At 41.2% G+C, this 15071-nt stretch overlaps 1 protein-coding gene across 3 annotated transcripts in view; it reads right to left on the reverse strand.

Annotated features, from left to right (window-relative positions):
* Positions 1-10586: 10586 nt before the first annotated feature.
* Positions 10587-15071, reverse strand: part of RBPJ (recombination signal binding protein for immunoglobulin kappa J region) — a 217236-nt gene continuing 212751 nt past the window's right edge. For all 3 annotated transcript variants that reach the window (XM_044225838.1, XM_044225836.1, XM_044225837.1), the window contains one exon: positions 10587-14979. In XM_044225838.1, the coding sequence (XP_044081773.1) occupies positions 14664-14979 (316 nt within the window). In that variant the 3' untranslated portion in view covers positions 10587-14663. The remainder of the gene's footprint in view (positions 14980-15071) is intronic.

The raw sequence follows: 15071 nt of genomic DNA on the forward strand, positions 1-15071 counted from the left end.
ACCCTTAACGCTTAACGACTGAGCCACCCAGGCACTCCGATGTTCATGCTCTTTCAGCTCCAGATTGGAGTTCATCAAAGCTGACTTTGGAAGAAAGGAATGCTTATATCTTGGCCTCTGAGCTTCTCAGCTGCATTCCAAGCCCCTCCTTGACCCAACTTCCTTCCCTCCCTCCCTTCTTCTTTCCCTCCCTCCCTCCCTCCCACCTTCCCTCCATTCCTTTATCTTTTGATAACAAATTGCAATTGAGGAAAAAATTACAAAGGAAAGACAGATGTGGGCGGATAGTTCTTGATCCTTGGTTCCCAATGTGGGGTCCCTGGATCAGTAGCAGCATCACCTAGAAACTCATTAGAAGTGCAATTTCTTGGGCTCAACCCAAGCCACTTGAGTCAGAAACTCTCTTAAAATGAATCTTATGATAAATACTTCAGAGACATTAAAAATATATATTGTATCCTTCAAATGAACTAAGAACAGGATATTATGAAAAAACAAGAAAGAACTTTAGAAAATGGGGAAAAAAAAAAAAGCGGGGTGGGGGGGAGAAGAACCAAATGAGAAAATAGAGAAGGAGGCGAAAATAAATAGAGGGATCTCTCTGAAAATGGAATAAAAAGACAAAGAAATTTAAAAAAAGAACAAAAGACAAGAAAATTAAAGAATCCATTGGGGTGGTAGGGTTGGGAAGGTTGTCTGACTGGTAGGAATTGTGGAAAGAGAGAACAGAGACAATAGAGGGGAATAAAATTTCAAAGAACAAACACCATAGAAAACTGTACCAAAGCACCAAAGTTCATAAATCCTACCCACTTTCTTTTACCCAATAATGGAAATTTCATTGAAAAAAACAAACAAACAAACCAAGAAACCCAAGATACTAAATTGATTTTTTACCATCCCATATTCTTGGCTGCCAAGAATCCCTTCATTCCTACTGTTGATATTCTTGTCTCTGCATTGTGTCTTTGGTCATGAGGAGTTCCTGTCACCTCTAGACTTCCAGGGTAAGTCATTCTTTACCAAGCTTCTGGTTAAAGCTTAAGCCTGGGTTTTCAAGATAGATTGGACACATCACCCAAACGTGTGACTAAGAACAGTCATCTGTTCAGCAAATATTTACTGAGCACCTACTATGGGCTAGGCACTGTGCCAGGGCCTGGGGACACAGCAAGGAACAAAACAAAGCTCCTGGTCTCAACGAATTTTCATGCTGGTTCGCAGGCAGAAATAAACAAGTTGAGGAGTAAATACACAAAGTGTCAGGTGGTGATAAGCATGGTGAATAAAAAGCAAGTCAAGGGTACAGAGAGCAAAGGGAGTAGAAGTACAATTTTGCATAAGGTGTATAAAGATAGTAACCTGCAGGAAGCGAGGGCATAGATCTTGGGGACATCAGAAGAAGAATGTTCCAGATGGTTCTTGGTAATTTCACTGTTAAGCATTTTTGCCACGTAACTAACTGGCCATAAAAGATAAAAGATAAAAAGATAAAAGATTTTGCCATAAAAGATTAAAAACCATGAAAAATCAGAGAGGGACATTCATTAAAAAGAACATAATGAAACGTGAAAAATGAGTAACAGAGTTAAAAACTTTATTGCAAAACAAAATATTTTAGTATATTTGAAATGTGTGTAGATTCATAGCAACGTGCAAACAATGGCTTATATCTTGTGGATTCTACCTAAGCACTTGTCTTCAGAGTCTTTCGTTACTAGTATTACATTTTATTGGTGATTCATCTCCTTGTTCAGTATTGTACTTTTTTTTTGCTAAAATTCTTCTTTCATTAAGAGAAATATCAGTTGTTAAATACTAGGATGCATTTTGTACTGCATTCTGAAAGCTCTCTACACTGTTTTGTTCTTGGCATATGTCCCAAAGTTCTCTGGGAAATCTGGGTTCAGAACTGTGCCATTGTATAGACAGACCATTATGAGGGCTAAGATTTATATAATATTAAAATGGGAGTGCTGCATCAATGGGAAAATGAGACCAAACTGTCAAACCAGTCAATGAGTTATTATTTTTTATTAATTTATGGCAAAATTACCTTATAGCTAATTAATTATGCAACAGAGGTGTCCATGGCAAAGATGCTTATGGCAAAAATAGTGGGTGCTCTTTGAGACCTGGAAACCACCAATGCAAAGGCCCTGAGGTGAGAGCATGTTTGGTGAGATCTGGGAAAGACTAAAGAAGTCAGTGTGTCTGGAATACGGTGGGCCAGGGGAGAGGGTGAAAGATGACCACCAACAGTAGCAAGGCTGGTGACAGTCATGAGGAGAACTTTGGATTTTACAATGAACAAGATGGGAAGTCAATGGACAGCTTTAAGCACCAGAGGGACACATTTTCAAAGAATTTCTCCTAAGGGGGCCTGGGTGTGGGGGGCGTGGGGCGCAGGGCGGACAGAAGGAGAAGTTAGAAAGTGACTGTAAGGGACGCCTGGGTGGCTCAGTTGGTTAAGCAGCTGCCTTCAGCTCGGGTCATGATCCCGGGGTCCTGGGATCGAGTCCCACATCGGGCTCCTTGCTCAGCGGGGAGCCTGCTTCTCCCTCTGCCTCTGCCTGCCTCTTTGTCTGCCTGTGCTCGCTCGCTTTCTCTCCCTCTGTCTCTGACAAATAAATAAATAAAATCTTAAAAAAAAAAAAAAAGAAAGTGACTGTAATAACCCACATGACAGCCAATGGTGGCTTGGCTCACAGTGGTGGTGGTAGAGATGATGAGAGGTGGTCAGAGTTTGAATATATTTTGAAGGAGTTGTTGACTAGCTTTACTGATGGACCACATGTGGGATGTGAGAGGAAGAAACGAATCAAGACTGACTTCAAGTTTCCTCCCTAAGCCATTGGAAGAGTGGATGTACTGTTTACCCAAAGGGGAAGATGGGCTGGGAAAGAGGGAGAGGTTGGGACTGGGGACGGGGTGGGGGGAAGGGGGGAAGGGTAGAAATCATGGGTTAGCCTTCAGAGATGAAGTAAGCAGTTATAGCTACAATTCTGGAGGGCAGGCAAAAGTTTGGGTGAAAAGAGGATGTGGGTGATCATCTCCCTCTAGACGTGGGATGGGGACAGGTCACTGTGGGAAGGGTGTAGTCGGTGAAGAGGAGGGGACAGGACTTTGCATTGGGGCTGTCCCAGGTTTGCAGGCTGGGGAGATGAGAAGGAGCTAGCGACGCAGACTGACAGAGATGCCGGAAAGCTTGGTGTCCTGGAAGCCAAGTAAAAGAGGGTTTCAGAAATGAGAGAATCATCCCCTGTGGCAAGGAAGTCAGGAAAAGGATGCCCAAAGTCTTAAAACAACACTATAATAAAGCACCTTCCACCTTGCTCAAAAAGGTGGGTTTACAAATATTTTTCTTCAACAGCTTGGAAAACAAAGTGCTCATATGTTTTAACGTGCAGGCTTTGGTCTTTTTAAGTATCTCCACTTTTGCTACACAGGTTGGAAAGGGAAACATACAAAAGCACGGTATCAGTATGCCCTGGGCTCCAGTGCCTGTGGTCAAGTCTTTCTCTTCCTGTCCATGGAGAGCCAGACTCCAGGATCTGTGCCCGAGGCTCTGCTCTGGACATGCAGCCAGGGTTCAAATCACAGGACAGAAATGTTAGACATCACATTCCAAAGAGACCCCTGGCATTGTTAACACATATTCAGAGGATGCTAGTGGCGTTGGATGGTGCTTTGGGCTAGTGATGTTTCTGGACCTTCCCTCCCGCCCCCTCTCTGCTTACCTTGCATCTACAATCTTCTTTCCTGGAGGGAACTTGGATACCGTCGATGTCATTTAGATCTAAGATCACAGGGAGGGGAAGAAAACATGGCCTTTCGAGAGCCAGGGCAGTTTGGCTGCTTTGAGTGAAGATGCCACTCGTGAAGGTTTTTGTCATAATTCAGTCTCTCTGAACTTGCAGAATTGCTGATGAGGAAGGGAGCTTTAAAATGAGGGGTTTGGGTGTTTTTTCTCAAACCAAAGATACTTTAAATGCAGAAGTTGTTCAATGTTCCTCTAACTTCTGGGTACGCCGACTTCTTAGATGCTACAAGGCTCTGGGGTTTCTGACACATTGTCAGGTCAGCTCCTGTGTATCTCAACCATAAACTGCATGTGAACCTTTCCATTTTTAGACAGGCCACATAATCGGCCCTATAAGAAGCATCTGCCTAGTCCATTTGCAGTTTGGTATTGAGGTCTTCTCGAGTATAAAGAGAAAATTTAACTCTGTGCTTAAAAAACAGTAAGGTTTGGAGCACCTGGCTGGCTCGGTAAAGCGTGGGACTCTTGATCTTGGTGTTGAGTTCAGTTAAAAAAACAAAAAACAAAAAACAGTAGCACTTCTTCTAAAACCATTATTAGTGAGTTCATAGTGACTTGGAAAATACTGATGTTAGTTAAACACGATCACTTTTATGGAGTAAAGATGCACTTTACTCATTCTGTGAATCATTCCCATTTCTGTCTGGAGATAGAGGAGGCCCTCGCTACTCAAAGTGGGGTCTCCAGACAGCAACACCAGAGTCACCTGGGAGTCTGTTAGAAATGCAGGCTCTCCAGATTACCTGTTTCCCTCCCTCCGTGATCCCATCAGGCCATGGCATTAAATACCATCCACCGGGGATGACCTCCCAGATGTGTATCTCTAGCACAGACTGCCCCTAGAACTCCAGACCTGAACACCTAACAGCTCACTTGACATTTTAATGTGAGGCCTAATAGTCATCTCAAAATTAACATACCTAAAATTTACTGTGGACCCCTCCCCCACTCCATTTTCCATCTTCCGTATCTTGCCTACGGCATCTCCATTCTCCTGATTGCACTCCGTGTAGGGCAGAGGTCACTGCCAAATCAAACCAGCCAGGGTGGCAGGCCGGCTGCTGTTTGGGCTTCCTGGGTCCATGTGCAGAGCTGGCCCAGAGTCCCCCCAGTCTTCACGCAGGCCTCAGCCCCAGCCTCATCCCTCAAGCTAGGTTGGCTCTTTGCTCAGGAGGGACTCTTTCTCTCTCTGGAAAGTGGGCAGATGGGAATCTGGAGTCACGGCTGGTCTGCTGATGGAAGATCCTCACACCGAACATAACCCACTCAGTACCTCTAGGATACAGCAGTAATCTTCACCCACCTACACCCCAGGTCGCTGCCGGGCTGTTGCGATGGTCAGAGTCCATGATCTCTGCCCTCTAGATGAGTGACGTTTTCAGGCTGAGCCCTTATTAGGAAAATACACGTGTGCATGTAAATAAACAAGCTTCGTACCAACATCTAGCCCCTCTCTGCTAGAAGGAACGCTCCATGTGAGCAGATCTTTCATTTACTGCATCTGCAACAGCAAAATTAGTGAATTCCACAAAGCTATTAATACTGAGTGAGGGGCAGAGGTCAAGAATATGAACAGGTACTAATGGAGAGTCACTCCATTCTACAAGGAAGACTTAAGGCTCAGAGAATGTTTTGCCCCTAACAGGCATGGCTGGAGAGTCTACCTATCTGACCCGGGTAACCTGTCATATTTATACAATACTATGTAACAACCAACTCCCCACTAGAACCCCTGGCCCCATGACACTGAAGAACTTGCCCTTGACCCCGCACACCCAGACTCTCCCAGCTCCTTGGCTTCCATTAGTCCAAACCCCAGCACTTTTTACCTGTTGAAATCCTGAACGCCTTGTTCTCTGAGGCTCTGTTCAAATACTACCCTCTCTGCTCTTTTGAGATGTCTCAATAGGGCCCCCAAGCCCTTACCTACCCCAAACAATTACCCAGGGCGGGTGGGCCTGGGTTTGTATCTCAGCTTTGCCACTTAAAGTTGTAGAACCCTGCAAATGACCCTTGCCTTTCTCTTTCTTAATTTCTTCATCAGTGAAATTAAGGTAACAACAGCAAGGCTTACCCATCAGGACACCAGTTAGAATAAGAGCCTATTCAGGTTAAATCAGGCGCTGAAGGGAAAGGAAATGGTAAGGATAATGGGTTACCTCTAGGAACTAGTTAAGAGCAGGAACTAGTTAAGTCTCAGTGAGGGGTGAATTGGGACTGCTCCCGGTTCTCTTTGGGTGTCTGCTTCACGTTCCCCATAAACCAGTCCTTTTGCATGATAGTTCCTATGTCAAAACAAGGCCCCTGTGATCTCCCCTTTGCTTCCTGCACAACCATCTGCAGAAGCCAAGAGGAAGGTCCTTCAGTGGTCCTGAGTCTACCAGTTACCACGGAGGTTTAAAAAAAAAAAAAAAAAAAAGCACACAGTTTCCAAGAGCCCATCCTGTGGAAGGAGCTTTATAAAAGAAGGCTAAAAGGCCAGAGGAGATGGGAGGGCTTTTCCTAATGTGGCTCATGATCTGAGCATCCTTCTCAAAACTATTAAATTGGCTCATAGGAATTGGAGGGATAAGAAACGTTCTCATGTAAAGCCGACAGCAGAGAGAATACACTTAATACATTTAATTACGGAATGTATTGTTTGTAGCCCTCTAGAGTGATTGCCTAGCTGTTCCCCCATCCCAGCAATTTCAACTTCCTTTGGGGTAATTATCTCTTTCCCTACTGATTGTCAGTCCAGTTCTCATCACAGGAACCAGAGAGCCTCTAGAGATTTCTCTTAACTGACCTTTCTTATAAATGCACAGCAAGTGCCTGTGACCTAGCCTCACATGACCAGTTGCTGTTACCTGCAAAATGGCAAAAACGGTTGAGAACAGGGAGTGCACAGGGGCAGTGGCTCCCAGAGTGCAGACCCCTCTAATGAGGCAGGCTCCTTAGCCCACAGGACTTCTAATTCTAAGCATGACTCACGGGTCCCTTCAATCCTGTGGGCTTCCGCTTTTCTTACAAAATCCCCTTTCCCTGGTAACCAGTCTTAGTTTCTGACTTTAAAAACTATTTTAATTCCAATAATGGCTATCACAGGGAAGGTGTACGTTTTTAAATCTTTGAGGTATTCAATGCAAAAGAGTCACATCTCTGTTTTCTTGGATGAATAAACAACCAGACTTGAGGACTAAACTCACATTGATCCTGAAGGTCCCAAGCCAAACGGACTCCTGAACCTGACTGAGGACAACCAAAGCAGGTTTCTGCGCTTTGAAGCTAAGAGAGCCAGGACCACAGCTAAGGGCTTTTCATTTGTGCCCCTCCTAATAACTACGTGTCACTTCCCCCCACTTACAATGGGACAAAGGAATATTGGAGAGCTGCAGAATCAACCACCCAGACAAGTCACTGACAGAACGGTGTTGATGATTTGAGCACCAATCCCTCAGGTCACGCTATTCATGCCCTGGTCTCAGCGCTGGTCTTCCTCATGCCAACGCAGTAGGTCCAGAAACATGTGAAGTTAGAATTGACTACTAAACCTATTAGAGATGAAGACCTAGTTTCTTCACCTGGAAAGCTGGAAAAGGTTTTGGAGCGTACAAGCTCATTCTCTCTAGGGTCATGAAATTCAGCACATTCTTTACAAGTAAGGCTTGGATAGGGGGACTAGCCAAGAGGTCAGCCAGGAGATATTAACATGGCAGTAGTAACAACAATAAAACACCTAGCAACTGAATAGCACTTCTGAGTTTATGAAGCACATTCAACCTAGAACTACGTTTGGATTTTTCAACTTCTCTAGGGCTGTTTTTCTCAACTACAAAATCTGAGGATTGACCTAGAGAACAGCTGTTCCCTATAAAGTTCGTTAAGACAGAACTTGTCACAGAACCACCCCCTCGAGTCCCTCGATCCTTTGGTAACTGGGACTTGGGTAGTCTAGTGTGGAGCTTGGGAGCAGGATCCGGGCCCATCTCTTCATCTCTAAAACAGGTATGTGCTCACAGGGTTGTGGTGAGGATTACATAGTGGCCATCAAACAGTTTACAAGTGGCCAAAGTGACTTCTCCCAGTCCATTCATCATCTTAGCTAACTATTGAGAAACTCCCAACTAGGACTTGAGATGCTGTAAACCCAAACACCGTCATCTAGACAGACATCCGGTATGTCATTTAAACTGTAACCCAGGCTTTTAGGATGAACCTGCTATGGGCTGTGTCGTGACCCTGCCTTCACCCATCCATTCATGTTGAAGCCCTAATTCCCAATAACTCCATCTGGAGAGAGAGCCCTTGGTAGGTAATTAAGATTAAATGAGGTCCTAAGGGTGAGGCCCTAATCAGACTGTGGCCTTCAGAAGACACAGAGGTCTCTCTCCCCTAGGAGCTACTGTGAGGGTGCTGGATGCAAGCCATTAAGAGTTGTCACCTGAACCTGACCATGCTGGCACCCTGATCTGACTTCCAGCCTCCAGAATGGGGAGAAAATCAATTCCTGTTGTTTAAACCACCCAGTCCTTGGTATTTTCTTACGGCATCCTGAGCAGACTAAGACAAGTCCTTAGTGGAAACTTTCAGAAATGGCCACATCCTGAGCTCAGAGCCTAGACTGTTACTGGCCATTTAAACATTCCCACTTGTCTTAGCAAAATCTAACTTCTGGCAATATCCAGAACGAGGGATGGACACATTCATGTTTCTAAGCGAAGAGCTGCAAGTCTCATTATCCTTCAGCTCAAGTTCTTCCCCCAAATCACACCATTTGCACCTCTGGAATCTACCAGCAAATTCTCAAGTTCACGAACTCTATAGGACATTTAGCAACTAAAACGACACTCACTGTCCTTGGAGTCACTATTATTTTTCCCCAAAACTTTTCATATTATCTAAATATCTGAATGCCATATTAAGAACTTAGTTATTACTTCGTGTTGTGTGGTGGGAAGAACGGAGAAGAGAGGAAGCTTGCAAGGAGAAAAGTCAGTTCTAGGTAAAAGGAACAGTTGTCAAGGGGACCTCTCCGGAGTCCTCTGTGGAAACTACCTACTTACACTCTTTACTCCTTTATATGATGAAGTGGGTGCTTCTGGGGTGCTTCCAAATGGAAAGTTCGGGATTTAAATAACTACTAGTGACCCTACTCTGTCCAGCACCAGATTGTCAAGCAGATAAAGGTGCCAGAAATGATGGACCTACACATTTGTATGAGTAAGTAAGGTGACAGAATTTAAAAGATGAAAATCAAGGACTACAATCGTGCCAAAAAGAACCTGATACAGATCTCAACTTCCTATTTACCTTTAAACATTTTTTCATAGGATACCACAAAGTGCCAAAAAGCAAAACATACTGTAAATTCCAAAAATTGTATCTATGTTTGGTCCGAACAGTTCTGGTAGTCAAAACCTTGTCCCTTTTCCATATTAGAGGGCATTTATCTGCCTTTTCAGTGAACCAAGAGAAGTCATGATTTCCACATATACGCATGTAACACCTTTAATTCAACTATCTATTGACTAGCTCTGTGCCAGGCACATAAACGACTCTATCCTGAACACAAAGAACTGTGTGTACGACTGACTGTCCATTCTTCCAGGCATTTGGCCTCACAGTTTAGGCTCTAACCCTTAGGTCAAGATGAGTCACCTCTTTACATACCTCAGCTTCATCCATCTCCCTCATGCTTTCCTAGCACAAACTTTTTTTTAGGGTTTCTTCTTAGTCTATCTTTCTAGATTTTTTTCTTTAAAGAAGACTCCCTTCACTGATCATTTATCGCCAGAACCTGATGCATCTTTGTAAATGGCAATCACCTAGGGGTTCAGTGACAAGAAGAAAATAGACTTAATGGATCTTTGGTAAAATTGCTTAGAAAAGGCTCATACTATTTATAGCAAGGAATATACACTTACTACTCTCTTCTAAATTCTGTATCAGGTAATCACTATCAATCTCCATCTTTAAAAGCTTCCAACTAAATTGTCTCTTATTTAAATCACTAATTTTAGAGAAAGAGGTCTTTAGTAAAATTCTGGTAACGTATTTTTTTCTCTTGGGAGAAGTCAGATAAAAAACTTGCTATGATATAAAAAACATGTAACATCCCCCTTTTACTTTGTTTCCCTATGAAACAAAGAATGCTCTCTCTGATTAGGAGCCCCCACTAAAAAGCTTAAATCAGGGGCACCTGGGTGACTCAGTGGGTTAAGCCTCTGCCTTTGGCTCAGGTCATGATCTCAGGGTCCTGGGATTGATCCCAGCATTGGGCTCTCAGCTCAGCGGGGAGCCTGCTTCTGTCTCTCTCTCTGCCTCTCTACCTACTTGTGATCTTTGCCAAATAAATAAATAAAATCTTTTTTAAAAAGCATAAATCATCACTCTATGTTCTTCCATATGGCAAATCAAATAACTTTATAGTGGAAAGCAAGCTGTTGCTAAAATAACACTTTTTAATCTTGTTGAGAGCAAGCAACAGTTGCAAATCCCATTATCCTTCAGCTGATATAGCTTGATACATTCCTGAACTGGGAGATACTCCTCTTGAGCCCCCTTCCTTATTTACAGAAGGAAAAGCCCTGAAACTCTCTCAGAAGCCTGACGTAGTTAAACACACTGAAAAGGAAGGTCAGATAGCTATCAGTCTGATGTGATACAGATAGCAAGCTAGATTTTTAATATACAAATTGTGATATGTAATTGTATCTTTATGAAGTGTTCTGAAATCAAGAGGTAATACATGCATCAGGCACATTCGACAGAAGACTTTTACAATGGTTTACATTTCCTTTTTATTTATTCCTTGAAACTGCTGTATTGCAGGTTTCTCATGGATGAAATATGGAACTGAGCAGATTCCTTTTTCTACAAAATTATGGTATAAACTTGCTCAATTTTCTATCTTATTGCTAATAAACCTTACAGGCGCACAGTTTGTAAAATAAACCCCTTAAGGACTGAATGCGTAGAGCATGCTGCAAGGTACAAGAAATAAGCTAAAAATGAGCATATAAACCTACATCTGGACCAACACAGTACTGAATGCTGGCAAACATTTATCACAACACAGGGAAAAATTAATAAAAGGAGATACAGTTCAGTCCTGAAAGGGTTAAATAGAAACCCTAATATATTATTGTTTCTAATCATTCATCCCACATTACAGTGCTTGAAAACAAAGTCAAAAGTCTGGCACAGAAAATACACACATTTGTTCAGTACTCATCAAAAAACACAGCTGCTTTTGAAATCAGAAGTAAGTAACTTGGTTAATAATTGAAGAGCATTTTGTTTAAAAAAGGAACCCCTCCCCCCATGGATTATCTGGTTAAACATGACCAGTTTAGTTCTCAGAAATTGCATTGGGAATATTCTGTGAGGGCACAGATGGTACCAGTTTTGTTAAAAAAAAAAAAAACAACAACGACAACAAAAAAACACACAAAAACTAACCAGTTATGATTGCAAATAAGTCTGTGCAGAAGAGTGATAAATATTTTACTAACATATAAATGAGGATGCCTTTAGTTGCCACAGTTGAAGAAAAGTCAGCAGCAGGTTAAATATTATCCTAGTGTTCAATTCTCAAATCATCCAAAATCAAAAAGGGCATTCTACATTTGAAAGTCTTTAACTTGCCTTCCCAATCTATGTGATCAATTCAATGGAAATAATGAAAACATACCAGATCATAGACTCAGTTTCTAGCATATTTTTAGAAATTGCATAGCTCATGAGAGCAGAAGACACGCTTCTAAAGCAGAATTAAAAAACAAAAACAAAACCCCAAACTCGACAGTTCTCTACTTTAACTGAAGCGTTCACGTTTCTAAGAGAGTCATTATGTGGAAAAAGGACCAGCATCTTTAATAATGCCATTGGAGGAGGGGCTGAGTTCTTCTATAACCAGAGGACAAGGCTCCTATAAATGACACACTGAAAATGATTCACAAATCCATGAAGATTTTTTTTTAAAGCAGCTGACAAAATAACTACTGATAAAAAAGAAGCTACAACAGACAAATCATTTCAGTCTTTAGTTTGTGGTATGCATAATGGCATAAAACAGCAAGGGAAATGCCTGTATAAGTACATTCTTGGACTTTTCAAACAAAAAACAAACAGGAAAAGGCTTTACAGTCTAATATTTCAAAATCATCTTATTAAAAGAAACAACGAGCCAAAATAAGGTATAATTAAATAGTAAAAAAGCAAAGTTCATTTTTAATAAAGCCATAAACTTGAAAAATTAATTTGAGCTGCAAAGGTAGGTAAGGAATCGTTTGTTCTTCCAAAATATCTCATCTGTTACCAGTTAATTTAACACAGTTTCATAACTAAATACCAAATCTGGGAAGAGGAGGAAACTTGTGGCCCATTCAAAGGAAAGCGGCACTGAAAATATTTCCACACTCCGAACAAAAAGCACTGTGTAAAGACTACTTCCGTGACAGAACATAGAAGAATAAATACTACTCGGAAATAAGCAAGTTTGCAAGGAGAAGCTAGTAAACAGTTAAAACAAAGAAAGATAAGGCCACAATTCTGCCCTTGATCACTGAAACAGATTTAAAGTGTGAGGCAGGGTTAGCTTACAGGAGAAGCTAGTGACTGGAGCAGATCTGAAGAGAAGGCTATATAGAGAGAATAATGCAGCCTGTGAGTAATTAAAAAGGCTTGCAGTAAAATAAAACCATAATAACTTTGATTTAACCACTAATGTGTTTTACAAATGACTTCCCCCTTGAAAACTGAGGAAAAAGTGATTTAGAGAGGTTAGGAGTCGTTATTTACAATGACATAGTCTGAACAAAAGAATGAGTGATGAAGACAGCAAAGCTGGGGTGACTTAAAAAAAGCTACTAATGAAATGTTTAAAAAGTCTTCCAATGAAAATGTTTTCAAAATCGCTCAGGACACCAGAAAAGACAACGTTCTGTCTGGAAACACTGCAGGAAGCTAATCTTGCATTCATAAGGTACTTGTGGCTCCTGTTTCATGGGACAGTAAAAGCTTACCACATTCTAGAGGTAGTTTTTAACTCTAAGAAGGATGATTGTATTACTAGACTGTGTCCTATAAGTTACACACATGGTTCCTGTACTAAATGTAGCCCAATGAGTTGGCTGCAATTTCTAAGAAACTGAACAAAGGCATAACTAAAGTGCAGGAATGGAAGCAATGTGAAACTGGTGAGTCGAGCATATGAGACCAACACACGATCCTGAATGCTACTAAATTTTAACTGAATGGAAAAGAAATGTTTTGAGTAGGAGACATTTGTGGGGACACTCAGTACTGGCAAAGAGAAGACTAAGAAAGGCAGAGAAATACGGAAAGATAAATTACATTTGCAGTCTTATAATCTCACAACTATCTGTTCTAAAGTACTGTCTTCCAAGCTATTTTAGTTGGTCATCTAATAAAAGCATCTTGTTTTAAGGTTACAATGATGTTTTGACCTAGGCTACAAAAAGAAAAAAAGAAAGAAAGAAAGAAAGAAAAAGTAAACAAACACATGCTTTTACTGAGATTTTCCTCGTTATATAATAAGGGCACCATCTACCAACTGGTAGCAAATACATCTCATGATATTTCTTTCTTTTTCTTTTTCTTTTCTTTCTTTTTTTTTTTTTTTTTTGTCATATGCCCACAAGGCAGAAAACACCCTGCTGAATGAAATCACTGGGAACATTCCAAGTTCAAAATAAAATGTTTAACTTACACATAATACAAGTTATGTACAAGATCAGGGAATTGGGGAGTGGGGATGGGGGAAGGGACCTGAACAAATCCTGGAACACGGAGATACATTTATGCATGGGAAAATGGGAGAGAACACTTCAAATACCCAACATGTTCTGTGCCATTAATTCCTTAAGGACTAAATGGCCACATTTAATTCCACATAAATGTTAGACCCTCTTGGAATACCACTATAAATACCTTAAAAAAAAAAAAAAAGGAAAACAAGGAAGTAACTACAGGACAGCGTCTGTGAACAGAGACGAAGTTCACGTACATTGCATGTATTGCAGGCAAGGCAGAGGCATTTTTTTTTTTTAAAGCTTTTGCACAGACTTCATATAATCTTAAAAAAATATGCGGGCCTTTACAAGATCTGACTTGCTGAAATCAAAACAATTTCGACTCATGAAAAGTCATAAGACATCAGCTTTAAAAAAAAAAAGAAAAGAAAAAGAAGAAAGAAAGAAAAAAAAAAAAAAAAGAATAGTTCCAGCCTCAAATTTAAAAAACAAAACAAAACAAACTTGGAAGAATATGGTAATTAGATTAAACAAGTGTGGTCAGGCTTGGAACTTGAATGTACTGAAGAGTGAAAGCTCAAAAGGAGGCAGGAAGAACAACCTATTTGGTAACAAAGGTGTACTAGATACTGTGATATAAAAAAAAGGTATGGTGAAAATGTACCTTTTGCTAAAGCTTATACAAGTTCCTTGGTCCGTAAAAACTATGTTAGATTTGTGTCCTCTAGTTTGATAAACTTTTATTCCAGCCACATCTCTATTTCTTGCCCATTTAAACAAAACCAAACAAAACCCAATCAAACAAAAAGAACAGCTTTAAAAAAAAAAATCAACTTCCAACAGTTTGCACATTTCCATGTTTTTCCTTGTATGTTTTACTGTGGCTTCTGCGCTTCCAATCAGCACTTGTAGGTAATGGGGTTTTGGAACAGTATCACCTGGTATGAAAAGTTTTCCCAAGAAACCACAAAAGATTGTTCATTTTTTTCCTTTTTCTTTCTCTCTCTCTCTCTCTCTCTTTTTTTTTTTGTCAACATCTTGCGGCACTCCAGTCAGTTTAAGTCCTAGCAAAAAGACGGTAGTTAGGACACCACTGTTGCTGCAGAGGATGTGACACTGGTTGAATTTGTGCTGACATTTGTGTAACTTCCCTCGCTGTTTGTGTTTGATTCATTGGGGGGCACTTGGCTTGAATTGGCTCGAAGGATTGCTCCTGCCGCACTGCAGTGTGGCCGTGGCCCTGGTTCTGGTGTGTAGGTAAAGGTAAGGCTGGTGGAATAAATGATTCCATCGTTACGGACCAAAGTTACTGGAACCTGGACTGGCTGTCGGACCCATCTCCAACCTTCTCGGAATGCAGAAATGTCTGGGACGACACAGAGCATACTCTCTCCACATCTGAGGGGGGAAACAGAAATCACTTAGATGCCATGTATGTTTTAGAACAAGAACTTAAAACAGGTTGCTTGCTACATTACAATCAATATTAA

This window comes from Neovison vison, chromosome 11 (assembly GCF_020171115.1).
Source record: "Neovison vison isolate M4711 chromosome 11, ASM_NN_V1, whole genome shotgun sequence".
Classification (NCBI taxonomy): domain Eukaryota; kingdom Metazoa; phylum Chordata; class Mammalia; order Carnivora; family Mustelidae; genus Neogale; species Neogale vison.